The sequence below is a fragment of the Lonchura striata genome, chromosome 34 (assembly GCF_046129695.1).
Source record: "Lonchura striata isolate bLonStr1 chromosome 34, bLonStr1.mat, whole genome shotgun sequence".
Taxonomy (NCBI): Eukaryota; Metazoa; Chordata; class Aves; order Passeriformes; family Estrildidae; genus Lonchura; species Lonchura striata.
In genome coordinates this window covers 2,183,212-2,207,277 of record NC_134636.1, presented here as the reverse complement: position 1 = coordinate 2,207,277, position 24,066 = coordinate 2,183,212, and the positions used below count along the sequence as shown (strand labels likewise).

Below are 24,066 nucleotides of genomic sequence, written 5' to 3'. Positions count from 1 at the left end.
AATCCGAAACACACACCACGACACCCACCCATGCCCGTGTCGCCCATGTCTCCTTCCATGTCCATGACTCCCCATATCACTGTCCAAGGCCATGTCCCCTTCAGCTCCTCTTGCATCCAGGTGCCCAAACAGAGCCAGGAACATGTGGAGACCACCAGCCAGTGAATCACTCAGCTCCAGCACTGAGTCTCTGCCCAACGAGGGCCACTGTGCATCATCCCATGGGGGTCCTCCAATGGGGGATGGAGTTGGAGCAGCACACAGAGGTCCTCCCGCACACAGAGCACTTGCTGGGCTTCCCTTACTCCTGCCTCTCTTCCTGTTGCTTACTGTAAAGGTCTGGGATACGCTCTTCCCACTCTTGGGACACTATTAGGGGCTCTCCCCAGTGTGGGTCTACTGAGGTGTGACTGAGTGGAGTCTTTCTTAATGGTCTTCCCACAATCAGGACAGTGGAAGGGCCTCTATTCTGTGTGAATCCTTTGATGCTTGAGGAGACGGTATCTGCTCTGAAACCTCTCCCCACACTCAGAACACTCATAGGGCCTCTCCCGAGTGTGGGTCCTCTGATGGGCAATCAGGTTGGATCTCTGGCGAAAGCTTTTCCCACATTGCCTGCACTTGTAGGGCCTCACCCCAGTGTGGATCCTCTGGTGAACAATCAGGTTGGAGTAGTGTCTGAAACTCTTCCCACAGTCCTCACACTCATAGGGCCTCTCCCCAGTGTGGATCCTCTGGTGCGTTATAAGGATACCTTTTTGCCTAAAGTTCTTCCCACATTCCCCACATTTGTAGGGTTGCTCCCCGGTGTGGATCCTCTGGTGGACCTTCAGCATGGAGTTCGCCATGAAGCTCTTCCCACATTCTGAGCACGTGTAGGGGCTTTCCCCAGTGTGCATTGCCTGGTGGATGATCAGGAGAGTGCTGTCACGGAAGCCCTTCCCACATTCCCCACACACATAGGGTCGTATCCCCGTGTGGATCATCTGGTGGCGGTGCAGGTGGGAGCTCTTCGTGAAGCCCTTCCCACACTCCTCACATTCATAGGGCCGTTCCCCGGTGTGGGTCCTCTGGTGGACGATCAGCTGGGAGCTGATGCTGAAACTCATTCCACATTCCCCGCACTCGTAGGGCCTCTCCCCGGTGTGGGTCCTCTGGTGCTGGACCAGCTGGTGTTTCAGGCGGAACCTCCTCCCACATTCTCCGCACCCGTAGGGCTGTTCCCCGGTGTGGATCCTCCGGTGTTGTACCAGCTCAGAGCTGAACTTGAAGCTCTTCCCACATTCCCCACACTCGTAGGGCCATTCCCCTGTGTGGATCCTCTGGTGGCGGACCAGGAGGGAGTGTTTTTGGAAACTCTTCCCACATTCCAAGCACTTGTGGGACTTCGTGCCATCATCAAGCTTCTCATGGACAACCACCTCAGAGCCCTGGCCAGATCTCTGGCTGCCTTCCTCACACGGGGTGCGTCTTTCCTCCTCAGAGCACCCTGGGCTCGGTTTGCAGCCCCTCCTCCTGCAGGACCTCTGGGGCTTTTCCTCCCCGTTGGATTCCTGCACCAAGGAGCCACTCAAAAGCAGCTCAGACACAAGGTTCTTCCGTGGGGATTTGTTCTTCCTGATCTGCAGCCTCAGCTCCTTGTCTAGGGGAGGAAGGACAAGGAGAGGATGGGATTTGCCTCCCTGCCAGAGGGAAGGGCAAGGAGATCCCCCCAGTGCCTCCCCAGCAGGAGAGCATCGGCAGCAGGGCTGTCCTGCAGCCGGGGGCCCTGCTGGGCTGGGAGATGGAGCAGGAGACAGGGGGAAAGGGGCACTGCCTTCCTCCTCACCTGCCTGGAGGTCCCGGGGCAATTTCTGCTTCATCACAGCCTCCTCCTCTCTCCAGATAAGGCTTCGGAATCAGAAATTCTGCTTCGGGGTAAAAACAAGAGCTGGGTGTGTAAAAAACTGCATTGACTTGTTTGTTCATCAAGAGTGGGAAATTAGGATAGAGGAAAAATGTAGGGGTTGGGGCATGGAACTTGCAGGCTTGGGCAAGGCTGGTAACTGCAAGCAAATATAGTGAAACAATGTAATGACTATATATGTAAGAAAGATCTTGCAGGACTGGCTGAAACTGATAACCGGAGCAGAAGAGACCGATCACCCCGCTTGTGAAATCTGCTGTTGCCAGCCCAGTACAACGCAGAGGAGATAAGTATGTGAAACTCTCAAGAAAAGTATAAAAAGTGACTGAAGAGAGGGAGGGGTGTCAGGCCTTGGCGGAGCACAGACACCCCGGCTGCACACACTGCTGTTTGCTTGTTATCGCTTGCTGTAATTAATAAAAATCATAATTTATTTTAAAAGGTAGAATCAAATTATTTGCCTCAATTTATAACAAGTGCATTTCCTTTGAAGATCCCACAGGCCAAGTCCATACCGAGAAGCCACCGAGTGTCTGGTAGCCAGAAAATCGTCCAAAAATCACGCAGGAAATCCAAAAACCTCTCCCAGGAGTTCCCTGTTTCCAGTGTCCTTGCTTCGGGTTTAAGAGGGTCCCTCTTCCCACAGCTGCTGGGGGGTTCTGTGGGTCCGGGACATCTCCCGCCTGTCCCGGGTGCTGCTCAGCCATGCAGAGGGGGTTTTGGGCTGAGGGGCTTTGGGAGTCCCAGGGCTCATCCTCCCCTGATTCCAACGTGGCTCCCAGCTGTCCCAGGGCCCCCTTCTCCAGCATCCCCCCACTCCGCGCACTCACGCCTTCCCCCGCTCCCCGACAAGACTTTCAGGCTCCGCCCGCCCGCGCCCACTCATCCCCCGCCTCCACCACCCCTCCAGCCTGCCGCAGCCCCCCCGGCTCTGCTATCGCCCCTCTCCCCACGCCGGGGCTCCCGCCTTTCGTCCCCCGCCCCTCCCGCCCATCCCCAAAACCCATGGCCCGCCCGCCGCTCCGGCCCGAGCGCCACGTGGGCCCCGACAAATCCCCCCGGGGCCATTTACGGCTCAGCTCTGCACTCCGGCAACAGACAAAAACATCCCCTCCTCAGAGAAATTAAAACATTCCCCTCCCTGCGACACCGAAATCTGGGACATCACCGACATCTGGGACATGACTCCGCAATCGGCGGGGTCCAAACCTCACCAAACAAACCCCAACAAACCCCCCAAAAGAATCCCCTCCCGCAGCTGCCGCCACAGACTCGGGCCGAGCCTCCCCTCCCCGCTCACCTGCGGCACGCAGGGCAATGCGATGCTGCCGGGGCCAGCCGAGCTGCGGGCTCCGCGGGCTCGCCCTGCCACCCCGCAATGCTCCTTCCTTCCTCTGCTCCCCTCCCGCTGCTCCTCTTCCCGCTCCTCCTGCTCCTGCTCCTCCCCTTCCTCTCTGCCGCTGCCCTTCCTCCCGCTCCTCCTCCTCCGCTCCCGCCCCGGACCCCCCTTTCGCTCCCCCTCTGCCCCACGGCCGCAGTAGCAGCGGCTCTCGGGCAGGGCGAGAAACCCCCCGGAGCCCCCGGCGATGGGCAGGGGGCTCGGGGGCCCCCAGTGCAGACCCGTCCGTCCCGTGCCCCTCCCGCCCAGCCAAAATCCCGCTCCCGGGGCTCGCTGGATGCGAGCGGGCGGCGCAGGTGAGATGCAAGTGGGGAGCGCTGGGCGCTGCGGCTCTGCCCGGCAACTGCGGACTCACCGCTGAGCAGCGGTACAGATACATATTATAACATTGGCTTCTCGAAAATATTAAAAGGGCTTCTATAAGGGTTGTTTTAAAATTAACTCTGAGGTAAAAATATAGTTTTTGTTTGTGTTGTTAATTAAGCTTAGTGAAATAGCTGATCTAATGTGCTTGTGTTGCAATGCCTGCTTGAATGGGATCACATCCAAAGAACATAGGATGAGCACACCTGCTACAGATATTCCAACTATCAGCACTCACCTTCTGAAGACAGCGTGGACCAAGGTCCAAACCTGAAGGTTATGATATAAATGGTCTAAAACCATAACCAGGGAATCCGCTTGCCCAAAAAAGGCAGACTTGAGGAGGAGATATGCTAAACAGTTCTTGGAACATGTAAACTGGATTTGGAAAAGTTTACATATAAGTTTAATAAAGTTTACTTTTAATAGTTATTCTGATAATTTCTAGAATTTTATAAACTTTACTTACAATTATTATATAATTCTACTTATATTATGGCATAATTATTTATGAATATGGAACAGGCTGATACATTGAAAATGGTATCTCAAGGATGTATCCCAAATAACAGGAATGCTCTTGGCTATGAATGAAGACACAGCATGGATGTAACATCTTCGCTTGATGGTTCTTGTCTCCTATTGTCCTTTATTAAAGTTTTAAATTTTCACAGGAGACTAGACTTGTGTTTCACAGGAAATTGGTCAGTGCGTCCTGTGGCAGGAATTGGGAAAGGCGCTGCGCTCTGCGAGTCTCCCCGGCAGCTGCCGAGTCCGAGCCAGAGATCTTTCCTAATTCTTTATGTCCCTGAGACCTCTTTCCTATTTCTCTACCTCACATTTCCTGGTCAATACTATCTTAATTAAAATATATGTTCAGTAAAATACGTGGGTTGCAGTGCTGTGGTCTCATTTGCACCTTCCCTGGGGTAGAGGTGTCTCTCCCTCCTGGGACTGCAGCCCATGGCCAGGGTCCCTACGTATTCATACTTAGGGTACACGGAATATTACTTTGCATCTTTTGAGAAGTTTTGATGCTTAGGACACTGCTTTTAATCTTCAATTATGTGGAAACCTTCTAATATTTTGGGATGAATTGGAATCTAGGAGATTTAGGGGTCTCCCCATCAGGGGAACCACAGGAGGGGCTTCCACACCTTTTCCCCGCAGTCGTTCTGGGATTCTCTCAGGGATTCTCACTTTGCTTTTCTTCTTCCCACAGCTTTGAGCTGGGAATGGGCTGCAAAATGTCCAGCAAAGCCACCTCTGCTGTCTGCTCTGGTAGCCTACCACACAGCTTCTGGACCTTGCCACTTGCCCCACCAGAGCTCCCTTGGGAAGCAGGGCAGAAGCAGCCCCTGGGAGCCTTGGGAATTCCCCTCTTGGATCCATGGCATGCTCCCAAATGATCTGGAATTTCACTTTCCATGGCACGGCACTCCACGTCCCTCCCAAGAACCCTCAACTGCATCAAACCCACCATCCTCCACATTCCCTGGGAGTTCATCCCATGTCCTGCCCATGTCCCTGTCCCCCACGTGTCCCCACCCATGTCCGTGTCCCCTGACGTCCCCATCCACGCCCGGATCGCCACCATATCCCCATTCATGGCTCTCCCCCTCCCCAGCTGCTGCGGTGCCGGATTCCTTCAGCCCGGTTCACTCCCGACGCCGTCGGCGAGAGCGGCCGCCCCCAGAAAGCTGCTGAACCTGGGCTGCGGCTGTGGGGCACAGATGCTCTACGGCACGGGGGGACTGCGACGAGGGGGGCACAAGGAACAGGGAGAGGTCTCCTGTGTGTTTTCCAAAGGGGCTTATTCCCAGGGGGTCAGGGACAGAAAGACCCTGAACAAAGGCACACAACCACTGACATCCAGGGCAGGCCTTAGGGGCGGCACAGTCTTTAACCAGCTGCGAGAAACCTGGGCAGGAACACAAGGCGGGGATCCAATGTTTAACCCAAGAGGGGATTGCAGGGGAGGAGAACAACTGAAACCAATCCTTGGGGCCTCCTCCAAGGATACAAAATGGAGAGGGAAGTTTCTAGAGAAAGGGGAAGGCACAGGAAGGGGGTGACACTTAATGGGAGCAGGGACAGGGAACAAAAGGGCAGGTCTTTGGGGAGAGGGACACCTTGGGCAAAAACACCAACACAGGAGAGAAAGGAACAACCCATAGGCAATAAAATATGCTATAACCATACAAAATAGGAGGGGTTATAGAAGTGACTACTGGGACAGAATGACAATTGAAAACACACACTGAAATAAGTAGAAGATAATTTGTTCACTGTAATATGCTTGCTTGTCTTAGTTTGCATAAGAATGTACTGTGGTATGTTAACCTAATTTGTTTTGCATAAGATAGTGGCTAAGAATGTACTGGTGTGTCTTTGAAATGCTTATTTGCTTACAAGGTGATAAGGAGGTTGAGATTAAAGTCCTGGGCGTGTGTATATCTGGTCTGCTTGCTGTATCTCAAAAGAAGAGACTTAGAAGCTATCACAACAACCAGACTCAGACTACATTTGGAGAGTCACGTCTGCAAGGAGAAAAGGGGGGATAAAAGGAAGGTTGGGACAGAACATTTTTGCGTGCCATTGGTGGAGCAGGAGACTCCCCGGCCGCCCAGCGCTGAATTTTTGCCTGCCTTACTTGCTTGCTAATTTTAAATAAAATTGCTTTATTGAATTAAGACACTTCAAATTGCCGTGTCACAATTTATAACACACACCGCAACACCCACCCATGCTCGTGTCACTCTTGTCTCCTTCCATGTCCGTGGGCCCCATGCTACTGTACACAGCCATGGCCCCTTCAGCACCTCTTCCATCCAGGTGCCCACACAGAGCCAGGAAGATGTGGAGACCACCAGCTGTGGATCAGCAGCACCATGGATCACCAAGTCTCTCCCCAACGAGGGCCCTGTGCATCATCCCATGGGGGTCCTCCAATGCGGATGGAGTTGGAGCAGCGCACACAGTTTCTCCCGCACACAGAGCACTTGTAGAGCTGCACTTACTGCTGCCTCTGTTGCTGTTTGGGCAGTTCATATATCTGGGAGACACTCTTCCCACTCTTGGGACACTGTTAGGGGCTCTCCCCAGCGTGGATCCACAGAGGGGTGATGCAAGTGGAAATCTTCCTAAAGACCTTCCTACACTCAGCGCTGCCGAAGGGCCTCTATTCTGTGTGAATCTGCTGATGCTTGAGGAGACTATATCTTCTCTGAAACCTCTCCCCACACTCAGAACACTCATAAGCCTCTCCCCAGTGTGGATCCTCTGGTGGACTCTCAGGTTGCATCTCTGGCTAAAGCTTTTCCCACATTCCCCGCACTTGTAGGGCTTCTCTCCAGTGTGGATCCTCTGGTGGACCATCAGCTTGAAGTTCTGCATGAAGCTCTTCCCACATTCTGAGCACATGTAGGGGCTTTTCCCAGTGTGCATTGCCTGGTGTATGATCGGGAGAGTGCTGTCACGGAAGCCCTTCCCACATTCCCCACACACATAGGGTCGTATCCCTGTGTGGATCATCTGGTGATGATTCAGGTAAGAGATGTTTGTGAAGCCTTTCCCACATTCTCCACATTTATAGGGCCGTTCATCAGTGTGGATCCTCTGCTGGCAGACCAGGACGGGGCGCTTGGGGAAACTCTTCCCACATTCCAAGCCCTGGTGGGGCTTTTTGCCATCACCGTGCTCCTTATGGACCACCACCTCAGAGCCCTGGCCAGATCTCTGGCTGCCTTCTGTTGCAGAAGCTAGATAAATATGATTATCCATAAATAACACAGCCAGGATGAGAACAGTTTTCCCAGCTAGCCGGAAAGCAACCCCGCCTACATATGGGTCCTGGGGTCAAGTGGACTGTTCCATCTCACACCCCAAATGATGTATGGTTCACCCCGCACCTCTGTCCCTCCCCTAAAACATCAAGTGCCTGTAACCCCATTGGTCCGAGCCTTGTTCCAGCCCACCTTGAAGCTCCTTGAAAAGGCGGTTTTGAGGGGCCACACGCTCTCTTGGAACTCCCTTCCCTCTGTGGAGTTGCGTTTTTATATGTTTTATTACATTTGTATTCTGTCATGGTTTGTTTCAGTGTACCCCCATACTGTATTGGTGTCGTGGTTTTACACGGAATGAGAATTTTTTCCGGAAGGAAGAGGTCAATTTGGATATTGACCAATTGAAGGTAGACACGCCTCTGAGAACACGAAGGGGTTAAAGGAGAATTCCCAGGAGAGCTAGTTCTCTTTGGTTCCAGTCAGCACACAGTGCAGACCTTCCCCCGCCCAGCCATGAGCTGGGAGGGGGAGGGGAAGGCCGATGGCCTGACTGAGGTAGGCCCAAAGGTAGTGGAAGGACTGCAGTTGGGCTGGCCCCTGCAGATAAAAGGGTGGAAGAAATCTGGGATGTCTCCATTCCCCCCCCCAGAGTTTCTCTCCCGAGAGAGAGAGAAAGAGACATCGGCAGTTCTGTCAGCAATTCCACCGCGAGGAAGGAGGAGCAGGGGGAGCTGCAAGGTGCCCAGTGCGTGGGAGTTGCTGGATGTCTGGGCATTGAGCCATCCCTGGGAGTTCGGACTTTTAACCCTTCCTTGAGAAATGAAAGCTTTGTGAATTTTCCTTTCCCCTCCTTAGTTTGAAAGAGAGGAAGAGGGACACCTTGGACCCTGGGATGTTAGAAGGAGGAATTCTAAATGGGAGTGGGACAAGGAGTGGCTTTTGGCTAGACTTTTCCATGTTAGCCACAACCTGAACCAATCTTCTCCTCCAAGAAAGACTGTGTTTAAAGAAGATGCCAGTGAGTCAAGAGACCTGCTTCAGCTGGGAAAAGACAAAAGTGGAGTGAACGGAGAAAAGGTTAGGGGGTTTGTGGTGGCGCCCCCTTATCCTCAAAGAAAAGAGAAAAGAAGAAGATCTCTATTCTTGAACCCTCGGCCCCAGGGGAAATGGAAAAATGGGGGGGACTGCGGTCCCAAACAATGAAAAACTGAACTGTTGTTTTCTCCCCTCTTGGCAGGGCATCCTTGAAAAGAAAAATCCTAAAAGCAGTCTGTCCATCCATGTATTGGTAGTGAGAGCACTGTGCATGAAAAAGAGAAAGGTCACCATAGGAAACTTTTTCTCTGGGCCGTGCCATGAATAACATGGAAACACAGGATGTAGAGTTGTGTTTTCTTAGAGAGTCTGTGGCACAGGAGAGACTCTGTTCCCTCGATAGACTATGTATCGATTATCTGGAAGATAGAAACCTAATTAGAGTCCAGATTGTGTCTCACTGTGGATTGTTGGAGTTGGGTAGTAGGGGGAGGAATGCTTTGCAAGGTTTTCGTTTAATGTTTGTGTAGTTTTTTTCCTTTTTTCCTTTCCTTTTCCTTTTCCTTTTTGTAGTAGTAGTTTAATAAAGTTTTTTTCCTGTTATTAAGCATAGGCCTGCTTTACTCTGTTCTAGATTCCACTTCACAGCATTCAAAAAAGAAATCACATTTTCATGGGGGCACTGGCATTGTGCCTGTGTCAAACCATAACAATTGGTTTCTCCCTGGGTTTTCCCGCCTTCCCTCATGTGTCAGTCTCCCTAGAAAATGCCAAGTCAGTCCCCTGTCCCCTCCTAGGTGCCTTGTCTGTCACTTGGTGCCCCTTCCCCTAACTCTAGAAACTTCCATCCAGGGCACCGAGTGATTGGATGAGGGCCTGGGACCCCTCCCCTGTCTCTCCCTCACTGGATACCCCACATGTCAATCCCCACAAGAGTCACTCCTGTCTGTTCCCCCACTGGCTGATCGGCCCCCTCCCTCTCCCTATGGAACATGTTGCCAGCACCCCTCAGTTGCTCTTGCTGGCTGGCCCCCTCCGATGCTGTTGGATTCCCAGGACCTCAATAAACATCGGATTTTTGCCCCCAACAAGTGCCTCTCCTCATTTCCTCGCATTTGGAATCAGCAGCGACCTCAGGACCCACAAAGCACTCTCCAAAGCCCAGCTGGGTACAGTGGTGGGTGCTTCCACTCGCCCTATTCGCCCCCGCAGGAGAGCTAGCCGGGACTGAGGACAGTGGTCTGGGGCGGGGCCGTGGTGATTTGGCTCCTGCCGGGGGGCCAGAAGAGAGCCTGACCCCACAGCAGAGGACCCCTCGGAGTCCAGGAGACCCGTGGATTTATCCTTTAAGCCGTCAAATTACCCTGGTGGGAGCAGACTCACGTTTTAGTGAGCGGCCCTCCCAGGGACGGGGCCGGCAGCTCCAGCCAGCACCACCGGAGTTGGCTCCCCCTTGGGCGTGTCTGCAGCCTGGATTTTTTTGTTTCTGCCTGGATGTGACCGGACCCTCTTTGCTGGTGAGTGAGGGGGTCCTTGGGGCTTAGACTCCTGCTCTTTTTGAGGGTTTTCCTTTTTTCCCCAATGTTGGGGGGAGGGATTCCCTCTTTGGGTGGGTTTTTCTTGCTCCCTGGGTGTAGGGGAAAGACCCCACATTCTTTTGTTATAGCTCCCTTTTCCCGGGGTGCGGGGAGCTTGAAGGGCAGGTTAGTCTAAGTTGTTCAGGGTGGTCTTTTCCTTTTCGTTGTAATTCTCCCAGCTGTAGACTTTGTGGCACCCTTTAAAATCTGTCAGCATGGGTGCAAAGCTGACCATGCCACAGAGGAGAATCTATTCCCAGGTTGTGGGTATCCTAGTTGGAGGGGAGAAAAAGTTTAAAAAATCAGATGTTAAAAGGTTTGTCCGGTGGGTGTCACAGAGCTTCCCAGATATTTCTGCAACCACATTATACCAAGTCCCCTTTTGGCACCACGTTGCAAGGGAAATCCTCAAACAGGGGGGATCCTTCCCTTTCCAAATTTACTTATTTGGCACTGCATATTAGGGATATTATATAAAACAATTATGAAGCTCTGCCACAGCCATCGGCTGACAAACCAAATCCCAGTTCTACAAATCCTACCCCTCTCTCCTCTCCCTCTTTCCAAAAACCGGGGATTCTTAGATAGGCATCCTGGCTATGTCCACAGGCAGATTCTGGCCCCTCTGAGAATCCTCGGGACCCTTACCAGGACAGTGCTGGCACTACTCTGGACTCTCCCTGTTTCCCTGTTTCCCTGCAATGTACAGCCCTGTCCCCTAGACATTCTGTAAGCTTTAGTCTCCCCGATCCTGTTCCTAACCCCTTATCCCACAGTCCACAAAATGGCTTCCCCTCTTCTCAAAGGACACAAGATGGCAGGGACCGCATGGCTTTTCCCTCCACATGTGCTCCTTCTTCCCACAATCCCTTTCCAGCCTCTTCCCGAAACCCCTTCCGACCAACAGCCAACCCCTTCCACTCCCCAGATTTTCCCGCCCACTTCTCTCCTCCACCCACCTCAGTCACCTCCCCTTTTGAATTATTTAACACCTTGTCCCCCAGCTCCGCCTTTGGGGAGAGCTTTCCATCAGCCACTCCCCCTGGCCCTGACTCTGCCTCCTCCTCCTCCCCTGCTTCCCTCGCTTTGGGGTTCGGAGCAGGGGGAGCGTGGGAACTCTGGCCTGCCCCATTCCCTGCCTGCCTTCTCTGATGCCCCTGTCACCTTCACCCCACAGCAGGGGGGCAGCCTCCTCGCACAGTGGTCCCCCATTCCTCAACAAGTCATCAAGGACCTCTGCAAAGCCCAGAAGGAATTCGGCCGCGAATGCGAGTTTTTTTGAGGGATGTTAAAGGCAACACTTGCCTCCACAGAGTATGTTCCCGCAGACATGTGGACTCTCTTTTCATGTTTAATAACTCAGGCTGAGTTTTTAGTTTGGGAGTCTGCATGGAGGCGGGAGGTGAGGGAGTTTTTGCCATTCCTCTGGGCTAATGCAGAAACCTCTGTGGATGCGAATGGGGGAATGTTATCAATTGACCATCTGTGCAAGGTTGGGGATTGAGAATTTGGGCCAAAGCAGGCTGAAAAGATCCCCAGGGAGGCTTTAGTAGTCAGTGCGAAGGCAGTGGAGAAGACCTTTTTTAAACTAAGGCCTACCAGCCCAATTATTAACTATTTATCTATGAAGCAGGAGCCATTAGAGTAATTTGTGAGTTTTGTGGATCGTCTATGCTGAGCCATTGAGGCACAGGTTCCAGACGAGGGCCTCAGGAGAGGCATGATCACCGAGGTTGCCAGGCAAAATGCCAACGAGGCATGCAGGCAAGCCATCTTGAGTCTCCCTCTCGATCCGGAGCTTACATTACAAAGCATGCTGGACGTCTGCTCCCGCAAGGTGACCATCCCACCTAGAGACTTGCAGGGGACTCCCCGAGCACCATCCAGGAGAGTCTCCTTCGCTGAAACCGCCACCCCATCAATTACTCCTGCTCCCAAACGCTGCTTTTCAAGGCCACCTCCAAGAGGATTTAATTCAGATAGACCCTGCAATCTTTGTAATAAAAGAGACCATTGGGCTCCACAATGCCCATTGAGGGACGACTTCTAAAATTCCAACAGCAGCAGCAAGGCCGAGGTGCCCCCAACCCAGGGGGGGAACCAAAAAACTAATGGACCAGCGCAGTCTCTCCCTGCGTGCGGAAATAAATATGGTGGGACAATCAACATCCGAGGAGGGGAGGGACAAAGACATCACCACCAGAAACGACACCCTGTCGGATTTGACTACGGCTGATGAACCAGCCTATATGGGGGAGGATGTGAACTTCATTTCAAAAGCCTGGCTTGGCCGGGATCCCGACCACCCCAGGCCCATTCTTAATACTCAATCCAATTTCTCTCCCTATAGGTTGGCTCTGAGTGAACCTTTACATCTGAAGGATACTGATCGGCACTTTATTACCATTGACACCAAGGACCCCGGAACCTGGAGGAACCTCCACAGTAAGTGTATCATTTTTGGGGACACAAAATTCACACCAGTCGACATCACCATTGCACCAAGTCTGACATCTGCACATCCTAAACACTTGGTCTTGTGGCTGCACTGTTCTCACTTCCCAGTCTTCCTCCCCAAGGGCCAAATCATCGCCCAAGCCATTCCTGTATCTGGGCCTCCAGTTTTCCGCAAAGACATATGGAAGCAGTCACCTGACAAAATCTACCAGGCGTGTCAGGCCCAGATACTGGGGAAGGAAAGACCTAAAATTTCATGCTACATGTGGAAAGGCGGGGAGCACAAATATCTCAATGGACTTCTCGACACAGGGGCAGACGTGACGGTCATCCCCTTGCGGGACTGGCCATCACGATGGGAATTACAGGATGTGGCAGGACAGATTCAGGGTGTAGGTGGTTCACAATTGGCCAAACAATCAAAGAACATCGTAAAATTTGAGGGGCCAAATGGACAATCGGCTTATTTACATCTATTTGTTTTAGACTGTACGGAACCCTTGTGGGGGAGGGACCTAATGGCCCAATGGGGGTCACAGTTGACATACCGATCCCCCAGGTTTTTTGGGTAGTGGCCACTGAGGAGTGTCCTACTCAGAAGTTGAATTGGCTTACGGATACACCAATCTGGGTAAAGCAGTGGTCGCTCAACAAACAAAAATTCAAAGCGTTCCGGGAGCTCGTGGATGAGCAGCTCCCTCAGGGGAACATCCAGGAAACAACATCTCCCTGGAATTCCCCCATCTTTGTTCTCAAAAAACGTGGCAAAGACGAGTGGTGCCTCCTCCACGACCTTCGTGCAATAAATAAAGTCATTAAAGACATGGGCCCTCTCCAACCAGGGATGCCGTCCCCCACAATGTTACCTGAAAATTGGGAATTGGCAGTCATTGATATAAAAAATTGTTTTTTCCAAATTCCTCTACATCCTGAGGACGCGCCACTTTTTGCCTTCTCAGTTCCTTCCACTAACTGAGAAGCCCCAATGGACAGGTATCACTGGAGAGTTCTACCCCAAGGCCTGAAAAATAGCCCTTTCATCTACCAGTGGTACATTTCTTCATTGCTGTCCCCTGTGCGTGCAGCCACCGAGGGCATGATAACATTACATGGATGACATACTCATTTGTGCCCCCAACAGCGATTTACTTACATACGCGCTTAACCTAACAACCGATGTGTTGGTTGCTGTGGGGTTCGAGCTGTGATCAGATAAAATTCAATCGATGGCACCCTGGAGGTACCTTGGTTTGGAAACAAACAAGCGGACCATTGTTCCGCAAAAATTGGCAATCAAAAATAACATTCGGACCCTAGCTGACGTTCAGCAGCTGTGTGGATCCTTAAACCGGGTGAGACCCTGGTTAGGTATCACTAACGAAGACCTAGCCCCCCCTTTTTGATTTATTGAAAGGGGGGAAAGAGCCTAGTTCTCCCAGGGAACTCACCAGAGGCCAAGGCTGCATTAGACAGGGTTCAGGAGACAATATCTGCCAGGCAGGCCCACCGGTACAATCTGGGTCTGCCCTTCAAATTCATCATATTGGGCAGAATGCCACACCTCCGTGGTGTTATCTTTCAGTGGACAGACACCCTAGGGAAGGGTAACCAGGACCGAAGGGACCCACTCTCCATCATCGAGTGGGTTTTCCTAAGTCGCCACCGGTCCAAGAGAATGACACGACCACAAGAGCTGGCGGCAGATCTAATCCGCAAGGCTAGAGCGCGGATTCATGAGTTGGCAGGATGTGACTTTGAATGCATTCACATTCCCATTAAATTGGAATCGGGTCAATTCACAAAGGCTATGTTGGAACACCTGTTACAGGAAAATGAATCATTACAATTTGCTCTAGATAGCAACACGGACAAAATTTCAGTTTTGAGACCAGTCCACAAAATTTTTAATTCAGAGATTCAATTCACACTATCAACAAAGCGAATTCAGAGCAAGAAACCCTTGAAAGCCCTAACAGTTTTTACTGACTTGTCTGCAGGGTCCCACAAATCTGTTGTGACTTGGAAAGATCCTCAAACTCAGTGGTGGGAGGCAGATGTTGAGGTGGAAGGATCCCCTCTGGTAGCTGAGTTGGTCACAGTCATTAGAGCTTTCGAGCGGTTCTCTGAACCCTTTAATTTGGTCACCGATTCGGCTTATGTAGCAGCTGTAGTGTCTGGAGTGCAGGATGCAATCCTGCGAGGTGTTTCCAATGATGCCTTGAATAGGTTGCTCTCAAAATTAATTAAGTTAGCATCCCACTAAAAGCAGCCGTTCTATGTGATGCACATCAGGTCACATACCGACCTGCCGGGGTTCTTGGCCGAGGGCAATAGGCGTGCCGATTCCCTTGCTGCCGCCCCCATGCAAATGGCGTCACTCCTTGATAAATTCCAACAGGCTAAAATAAGCCACCAGCTCTACCATCAAAATACACCAGGTCTGGTAAGACAGTTCCACCTTACCCGAGACCAGGCTCGAGCCATTGTGGCCACATGCCCGTCCTGTAAGTCGCTCCCCCTACCATCGGTGAGCGCAGGGGCCAACCCTAGGGGTCTGAAGTCCTGTGAGGTGTGGTAGATGGACGTTACTCACATCCATTCCTTTGGGAGGATGAAGTACGTCCATGTCTCCGTTGACACCTTCTCTGGGGCAGTTTTTGCCTCAGCCCACACAGGGGAGAAAGCCTCAGATATCGAGAAAAGTCTGAAACAGGCTTTCTCTATGCTGGGTGTCCCCAAATAATCAAAACAGATAATGCCCCAGGTTACACCTCCAAGGAGTTCACCAGCTTCCTACAGCAATGGGGAATAGAACACAAGACTGGCATCGCCTGTTCTCCATCAGGCCAGGCCGTGGTGGAGAGGACTCACCAGAGTCTTAAACGGATGTTAAAACAGCAACAGCCGGTAATGAAGGTAGAGTCCCCCCAGGTTCAATTAGCGCGGGCCCTCTTTACCATTAACTTTCTTAACTGCTCCTTTGAATGTTTAAATCTGCCAATGACTCGGCACTTTAACAACTACGAGCAGGGGAAGGTCAGGGAAAAGCTGCCGGTCCTCATTAAAGATCCCGAGACCTGGCGGCAGGAGGGGCCCTATGACTTAGTCACCTGGGGACCAGGATACGCTTGTGTCTCCACACCCTCAGGCCTGAGATGGGTCCCCTCCAAATTTGTCAGGCCGTCAGCCCAAGCCAAACCGGAGAATCCTCAGGTGGGACATGCTGCCTTCAGAAGGCAGAGAAAATCTTCCCTTTTTGGGTCTACCTCTTCCCTTTCCAGCTCCCTTGGCTCTTTGTTCCCTTTTGAGCTAGACCTCCCCTACCCTGATTATTAATGTATCTTTAAGTTATTTTTCAGAATTTCTCCCAGTTTGGATCTAACCCAGGATGTCACCCACACTAAGCCTCATCCTTCTCACCATCACAATCAACATGAGACTCCAGCTGGCATGCGTTATTCCTCAGCCTCAGGCTAACATGTGGACTACGTTGGCCAAATGCTGTATGAATCTAAGTTCTAAGGCTGAGGACATCCGTGCCACCATAGACAAAATGCAAAATATGATAACACATCTCAAGAAAGAATCATCACACTGGCTGGGGTCTCTTTTCGAAGGATGGGGACTCTGGTTAGATCCAATCCATGGTTCGAACTGGACTTTTACTTTTGTTGGCCCCTGTTGTATTTGTCATTGGCTTTAGTATTAAAAAAGTTATTTTTACTTCTCTCTTCCCTTTCCTTTTAAACAAAAAAAAGGGAAGATGTGGAGTTGCGCTTTTATATGTTTTATTACATTTTTATTCTGTCATGGTTTGTTCCAGTGTATCCCCATACTGTATTGGTTTCTCCCTGAGTTTTCCCGCCTTCCCTCATGTGTCAGTCTCCCTAGAAAATGCCAAGTCAGTCCCCTGTCCCCTCCCAGGTGCCTTGTCTGTCACTTGGTGCCCCTTCCCCTACCTCTAGAAACTTCCATCCAGGGCACCGAGTGATTGGATGAGGGCCTGGGACCCCTACCCTCTCTACCCCTCACTGGATCCCCCACATGTCAATCTCCAGAAGAGTATCTCCTGTCTGTTCCCCCACTGGCTGATCGGCCCCCTCCCTCTCCCTATGTAACATGTTGCCAGCACCCTCGAGTTGCACTTGTTGGCTGGCCCCCTCTGATGCTGTTGGATCCCCAGGACCTCAATAAACATCGGATTTTTGCCCCCAACAAGTGCCTCTCCTAATTTCCTTGCCGTTGGAATCAGCAGCGACCTCAGGACCCACAAAGCACTCTCCAAAGCCCCGCTGGTACAGTGAAGGGTGCTTCCACTAGCCCTACTCAACCCGCAGGAGAGCTAGCCGGGACTGAGGACAGTGGTCTGGGGCAGGGCCGCAGCACCCCTCTTTTAGAACTTCCCTTCTTCTTGAACACCGTTTTTTCTCTCCCCTCCTCTACCCTCTCAAGCCTCGCCACATGCTGCATCCGGCAGCACGAGGCAGGACCTTTCTGCATCCCCAATAAACCTCATTATCTAAGAGCAGCCTTGAGAGATCGCTGTCTACATTCACCCAAACCGTCCTGGAGAGGCAGAAATATTCAACAGAGAGGCGCCCAACGAGGAAAAGGAATCCAGATGTCTGTGAAAATGTCTCCAGCCCTTCTACCCGTGGGGCACTTCTCCATGCACGGTAACTAAATTACCTGTGGTAGCCTCCTCATCATTGTCGTGAGCACGGCATTTCGTTACTAGGCAACATTGTAGCCGGAGCTCTTTAAAGAATTGCCGAGGCAATCATTGCTCAAGCACCCCAGCACGCCAGCTCGTTTCTAAGTAGTGAGCTTTCAGAGCTCTTGGAAGATTCCTGCCTCGAGTACAGGAAACGCTGCGGAGTTGCAGCGACTCTGAGCTCTGTGAGGAGCCTTGTGGCACACCGCCACGTGCAGAGAGCACTGCCTGCACTGGAAGCCCTGAGGGGGAAGTCTGGAGGTCCCAAGCACGGAAAACCCGTCCCGGAGAGACGTCTGAATCCGGAGCTCTCGGGGACCCCCGCAGTGTCCTGAGCTCTGACAGGAGGTACGTCGGAACTCGACAGAGGACCCTGCTTTCACGACATCGAGGTGAGCTACACAGGTCTAAAAAATGGGACAATCCCACTCTGCCCTTGATAGAGATCTCTATAAGCAACTTAACCATCTCTTACGTAGTCATAACAGTACTTTGTCTAAGAAAGAGTTAAAAAGCCTCCTGGAATGGGTCCTGCTTAACTTCCCTAACACTAAGAGGTCAGCTGCCTTTACCAGAGAATTTTGGGACTCAGCTGGAAATAGACTTTTTATTGATATTTCACGACAGTATCCTAACGCTTGTGATTTGCTCCCAGCTTTTAGAGCTGTGGCCGACTTGTTTGTCCCACAGAAACCGGACCCGGCCATGTTGCCTGTTGGCGCGGTTTCTGACGACCCCGCCCTCACCGTGGTTCGCCCCCATGCAGCCCCCTCCGCCCCTGCGCCCCCTTCACCGCTTTCCCTGCCACGCCCTTATCCTCCAGCCCGCGCAACTCGGCACGGACTCTCGCATTTTCGGCCAGCAAAGCCGCCCTGGCCCTCCCGCCTGCACCCTCAGCGGCGTCCCTGGCCGCAGTGGTCGCTACTTTCGCTGGCCTATTACAAAACAACGTGGCCACGTTTTTACAAACAATTGAACCGGCGCTAGCCGCATCCGGCTTGCCGCAGCCTCCCGTGGGAATCCCTGTGGTCTGGGGCGAGATGCCACCCGCGCCGCGACAGCACGTGACCACAGCCCCAGTCCCAGCGCCACGGCAGCGATCAGTGGGAAGCCCCACGCCGCCACTCCCCCAGCCAGAGCCCCCCCAACCACAGGGGGATGCCCCGGAGCCCCAGATCAAGAACCCGCCACCTCCCGCACTCGTGAACACGCGACAATTGGCCGGCGGCGCCGCCCCGAGCCCCCTGGACCCTCCAGTTGCGAGGAAGACACGGCCACCCTGATGCCTCGCTGTGCGGACTCAGTGATGTGCCCCGTGAATGCGCAGTTCGTGATGCCCCCAGTCAAACCGCTCCCTGTCGCCCCTGCGGCGCCTCTGATGCAGCCCCCCGTTTTCCATGCACACCATGCTGCGGTCTGCACTCAGCCGGCATCCCTGCACCCTCTGGCAGTGATGCCAAGGCCCCAAGAGCTGGAAAGGGGGGCCCTGCTACTGCTGCCGCGGCTGGTACCACCACTTCCAGGCTCACCACCACGTCCCTCCGCAGGGACACGCCCAATACTTCTTACAGCCGCATTACAAATAGTTCCTCCCACACCGCCGCCCTCGCAGCCTCTGGAAACCTCAGCTGTAGATCCACCAGCAGCTTCTCTGCTGCCAGCAGCTCCTGCATCCGGTTCACACAATAATCCACCACAGCTTGGCATGCAGCGAGAAAGAGAAGAATGGACCCTAGCAGCTGCTTTGACAAATACAGGACACACAGAACTCTGTGGTACCCCTGCCAATACTACCCCCACTGCCTCAGTTTCACAGGATTCCCAAAAAGGTGTTGATAACCTCCAACTGTTAGACTGGCATGCATTCAGACGTGATATTCACAAAGAAGACAGTCTGAATCCCCAGTCCATGCCTGTGGCATTCAGCCAGAAACCTGGTGGTCCCAGAGAATGGACAGTTGTCCCATCTCACGATGAGAGAAAATTACTAAAAGCAGCAAATAATGGTGGTATCCCCTTTTCTAATGGTAAACAACTCTTGAAAAGTACCATAGAAAAAACATGAAACCCTAAAGCGCAGCTTATTAAAACAGAAAAGGGGAATTTATCAGGCCACACCTCAAAAGAAGTTGAGCAATGCCCTGTATGCTCACAATTTTCTAAATAGCTCTGAAGGAGAGTCTCACCCCTTGATTTATAGACATTTTCTGAACAACAAAAGAGCAAAAATAAAAGGGCACCCCTCAGTCTTAATCAAAACCTTACACCCAGGACAAATAGAAGGTCCATGCAAATTTGTAACATGGGGGAGAGGGTTTGCTTGTGTTTTCACAGGTGAAGGATTCAAATGGGTCCCAGCGAAGTATGTGAAGCCCGCTGGCACCTCCATACCAGGCAGTGTTTCTGCAAGTCTAAGCCAAGAGGCAAAAGCTCAGACTTGAACTGTGCAGAGCCAAGAAGAAATGACCTGCCAAAAACAGCCCAAGAAAAGAATGGAGATTTTTTGTTTGCGCGCACATGTTGCTTTTGTTCCCTTGTTGTTGCTCTTGTTCTTTTGTTTTAGTTTTCATAATAAAGTTTCACCTGCAAGCCAACCCAAGACAAATGCCTGGGTTGCTTTAGCCAAGTCTGCAGGCTCTGGTACCATCTCTTTAGCTGACATATACCTTTTTCAATCTGTTCAAAGAACCTTCCCCAGAAGGTTTTGATAATGCTACCTCAGCTAAATTCTTCCATTATACTAAAACAGTAAAACAAGTTAAAATGTTGGCTCAGTAAAGAAATCAGTGCCACCCCTACTATAATCTGTAATCTATCTGAACAGTTTATCTGATGGTTTGAGCTTTGCACCTTGGCTGAAGGAACTCTGTTAAGTAAGCTTGATTGTTTTAAAAGTAATAAGTGTAGTTTCAGTAGCAATATCCTATATAGCTCAGAGTGTGCAACAAATAGTTATTAAGTCAGTGTTTAGCTTTCAAATGGTTTAACGAAACGGGGAAGATAGATAAATATTATTATCCATAAATAACACAGCCAGGATGAGAACAGTTTTCCCAGCTGGCCGGACAGCATCCTTGCCTACGTATGGGTCCAGGGGTCAAGTGGACTGTTCCATCTCACACCCCAAAAAATGTATGGTTCACCCGCACCTCTGTCCCTCCCCTAAAAAATCAAGTGCCTGTAACCCCATTGGCCCGAGCCTTGTTCCAGCCCACCCTGAACCTCCTTGAAAAGGGGACTTCGAGTGGCACATGCTCTCTTGGATCTTCTCCTCCCTTGGAACCTCCTCCCCCTCTAGGAGCTTCCCTTCTCCTAGAGCATCCTTTTGTCTCTCCCTTCCTCCACCTCTTTGAGCCTTGCCACATGCCGCATCTGGCAGCACGAGACAGGACTTTTCTGCACCCCCAATAAACCTCTTTCCCCAAGAGCAAACTTCAGAGATCTCTGCCCCCATTCATCTACACCATGCTGGAGCCTGATATTTTTTAAAATTAAGCCAATGTCCCCCCCCATGTCCCTGTCCCCCACGTGTCCCCACCCATGTCCGTGTCCCCTGACGTCCCCATCCACGCCCGGATCGCCACCATATCCCCATTCATGGCTCTCCCCCTCCCCAGCTGCTGCGGTGCCGGATTCCTTCAGCCCGGTTCACTCCCGACGCCGTCGGCGAGAGCGGCCGCCCCCAGAAAGCTGCTGAACCTGGGCTGCGGCTGTGGGGCACAGATGCTCTACGGCACAGGGGGACTGTGTCGAGGGGGACACAAGGAACAGGGAGAGGTCTCTGTGTGTTTTCCAAAGGGGCTTATTCCCAGGGGGTCAGGGACAGAAAGACCCTGAACAAAGGCACACAACCACTGATATCCAGGGGAGGCCTTAGGGGCGGCACAGTCTTTAACCAGCTGCGAGAAACCTGGGCAGGAACACAAGGCGGGGATCCAATGTTTAACCCAAGAGGGGATCGCAGGGGAGGAGAACAATCGAAACCAATCCCTGGGGCCTCCTCCAAGGATACAAAATGGAGAGGGAAGTTTCTAGAGAAAGGGGCAGGCACGGGAAGGGGCTGACACTCAATGGGAGCAGGGACAGGGAACAAAAGGGCAGGTCTTTGGGGAGAGGGACACCTTGGGCAAAAACACCAACATAGGAGAGATAGGAACAACACAGGGGCTACAAATTTGCTATAAAAATAGAAAAGACGGAGGGGGTTATAGAACTGACTACTAGAACGGAATGACAATCCGAAACACACACCACGACACCCACCCATGCCCGTGTCGCCCATGTCTCCTTCCATGTCCATGACTCCCCATATCACTGTCCAAGGCCATGTCCCCTTCAGCTCCTCTTGCATCCAGGTGCCCAAACAGAGCCAGGAACATGTGGAGACCACCAGCCAGTGAATCACTCAGCTCCAGCACTGAGTCTCTGCCCAACGAGGGCCACTGTGCATCATCCCATGGGGGTCCTCCAATGGGGGATGGAGTTGGAGCAGCACACAGAGGTCCTCCCGCACACAGAGCACTTGTTGGGCTTCCCTTACTCCTGCCTCTCTTCCTGTTGCTTACTGTAAAGGTCTGGGATACGCTCTTCCCACTCTTGGGACACTATTAGGGGCTCTCCCCAGTGTGGGTCTACTGAGGTGTGACTGAGTGGAGTCTTTCTTAATGGTCTTCCCACAATCAGGACAGTGGAAGGGCCTCTATTCTGTGTGAATCCTTTGATGCTTGAGGAGACGGTATCTGCTCTGAAACCTCTCCCCACACTCAGAACACTCATAGGGCCTCTCCCGAGTGTGGGTCCTCTGATGGGCAATCAGGTTGGATCTCTGGCGAAAGCTTTTCCCACATTGCCTGCACTTGTAGGGCCTCACCCCAGTGTGGGTCCTCTGGTGAACAATCACGCTGGAGTAGTGTCTGAAACTCTTCCCACAGTCCTCACACTCATAGGGCCTCTCCCCAGTGTGGATCCTCTGGTGAACAATCACGCGGGAGTAGTGTCTGAAACTCTTCCCACAGTCCTCACACTCATAGGGCCTCTCCCCAGTGTGGATCCTCTGGTGCGTTATAAGGATACCTTTTTGCCTAAAGTTCTTCCCACATTCCCCACATTTGTAGGGTTGCTCCCCGGTGTGGATCCTCTGGTGGACCTTCAGCATGGAGTTCGCCATGAAGCTCTTCCCACATTCTGAGCACGTGTAGGGGCTTTCCCCAGTGTGCATTGCCTGGTGGATGATCAGGAGAGTGCTGTCACGGAAGCCCTTCCCACATTCCCCACACACATAGGGTCGTATTCCTGTGTGGATCATCTGGTGGCGGTGCAGGTGGGAGCTCTTCGTGAAGCCCTTCCCACACTCCCCACATTCATAGGGCCGTTCCCCGGTGTGGGTCCACTGGTGGACGATCAGCTGGGAGCTGATGCTGAAACTCATTCCACATTCCCCGCACTCGTAGGGCCTCTCCCCGGTGTGGGTCCTCTGGTGCTGGACCAGCTGGTGTTTCAGGCGGAACCTCCTCCCACATTCTCCGCACCCGTAGGGCTGTTCCCCGGTGTGGATCCTCCGGTGTTGTACCAGCTCAGAGCTGAACTTGAAGCTCTTCCCACATTCCCCACACTCGTAGGGCCATTGCCCTGTGTGGATCCTCTGGTGGCGGACCAGGAGGGAGTGTTTTTGGAAACTCTTCCCACATTCCAAGCACTTGTGGGACTTCGTGCCATCATCAAGCTTCTCATGGACAACCACCTCAGAGCCCTGGCCAGATCTCTGGCTGCCTTCCTCACACAGGGTGGGTCTTTCCTCCTCAGAGCACCCTGGGCTCGGTTTGCAGCCCCTCCTCCTGCAGGATCTCTGGGGCTTTTCCTCCCCGTTGGATTCCTGCACCAAGGAGCCACTCAAAAGCAGCTCAGACACAAGGTTCTTCCGTGGGGATTTGTTCTTCCTGATCTGCAGCCTCAGCTCCTTGTCTAGGGGAGGAAGGACAAGGAGAGGATGGGATTTGCCTCCCTGCCAGAGGGAAGGGCAAGGAGATCCCCCCAGTGCCTCCCCAGCAGGAGAGCATCGGCAGCAGGGCTGTCCTGCAGCCGGGGGCCCTGCTGGGCTGGGAGATGGAGCAGGAGACAGGGGGAAAGGGGCACTGCCTTCCTCCTCACCTGCCTGGAGGTCCCGGGGCAATTTCTGCTTCATCACAGCCTCCTCCTCTCTCCAGATAAGGCTTCGGAATCGGAAATTCTGCTTCGGGGTAAAAACAAGAGCTGGGTGTGTAAAAAACTGCATTGACTTGTTTGTTCATCAAGAGTGGGAAATTAGGATAGAGGAAAAATGTAGGGGTTGGGGCATGGAACTTGCAGGCTTGGGCAAGGCTGGTAACTGCAAGCAAATATAGTGAAACAATGTAATGACTATATATGTAAGAAAGATCTTGCAGGACTGGCTGAAACTGATAACCGGAGCAGAAGAGACCGATCACCCCGCTTGTGAAATCTGCTGTTGCCAGCCCAGTACAACGCAGAGGAGATAAGTATGTGAAACTCTCAAGAAAAGTATAAAAAGTGACTGAAGAGAGGGAGGGGTGTCAGGCCTTGGCGGAGCACAGACACCCCGGCTGCACACACTGCTGTTTGCTTGTTATCGCTTGCTGTAATTAATAAAATTCATAATTTATTTTAAAAGGTAGAATCAAATTATTTGCCTCAATTTATAACAAGTGCATTGCCTTTGAAGATCCCACAGGCCAAGTCCATACCGAGAAGCCACCGAGTGTCTGGTAGCCAGAAAATCGTCCAAAAATCACGCAGGAAACCCAAAAACCTCTCCCAGGAGTTCCCTGTTTCCA

At 52.2% G+C, this 24,066-nt stretch overlaps 3 protein-coding genes across 3 annotated transcripts; all 3 read right to left on the bottom strand.

The window, feature by feature from the left end:
* Window positions 1–349: 349 nt before the first annotated feature.
* LOC144247857 (uncharacterized) lies at window positions 350–3,426 on the bottom strand. Its single transcript, XM_077789520.1, has 3 exons — window positions 3,207–3,426; window positions 1,829–1,907; window positions 350–1,642 (listed from the first exon to the last, which is right to left on the bottom strand). The coding sequence occupies exons 2-3, from the start codon at window positions 1,860–1,862 to the stop codon at window positions 465–467; spliced, it is 1,212 nt and encodes a 403-aa protein (XP_077645646.1). The 5' UTR covers window positions 1,863–1,907; window positions 3,207–3,426; the 3' UTR covers window positions 350–464.
* Window positions 3,427–6,816: 3,390 nt separating this feature from the next.
* On the bottom strand, window positions 6,817–7,900 carry LOC144247859 (uncharacterized). Its single transcript, XM_077789524.1, is given in 2 exon segments — window positions 6,817–6,929; window positions 6,932–7,900. Coding segments are annotated over 2 exon segments (600 nt in total). The 5' UTR covers window positions 7,452–7,900; the 3' UTR covers window positions 6,817–6,849.
* A 13,196-nt stretch (window positions 7,901–21,096) lies between these two features.
* Window positions 21,097–24,066, bottom strand: LOC144247856 (uncharacterized). The gene is made up of 2 exons (XM_077789519.1): window positions 23,384–24,066; window positions 21,097–23,197 (listed from the first exon to the last, which is right to left on the bottom strand). Exons 1-2 carry the CDS (start codon window positions 23,505–23,507, stop codon window positions 21,936–21,938), a joined length of 1,386 nt encoding a protein of 461 aa, XP_077645645.1. The 5' UTR covers window positions 23,508–24,066; the 3' UTR covers window positions 21,097–21,935.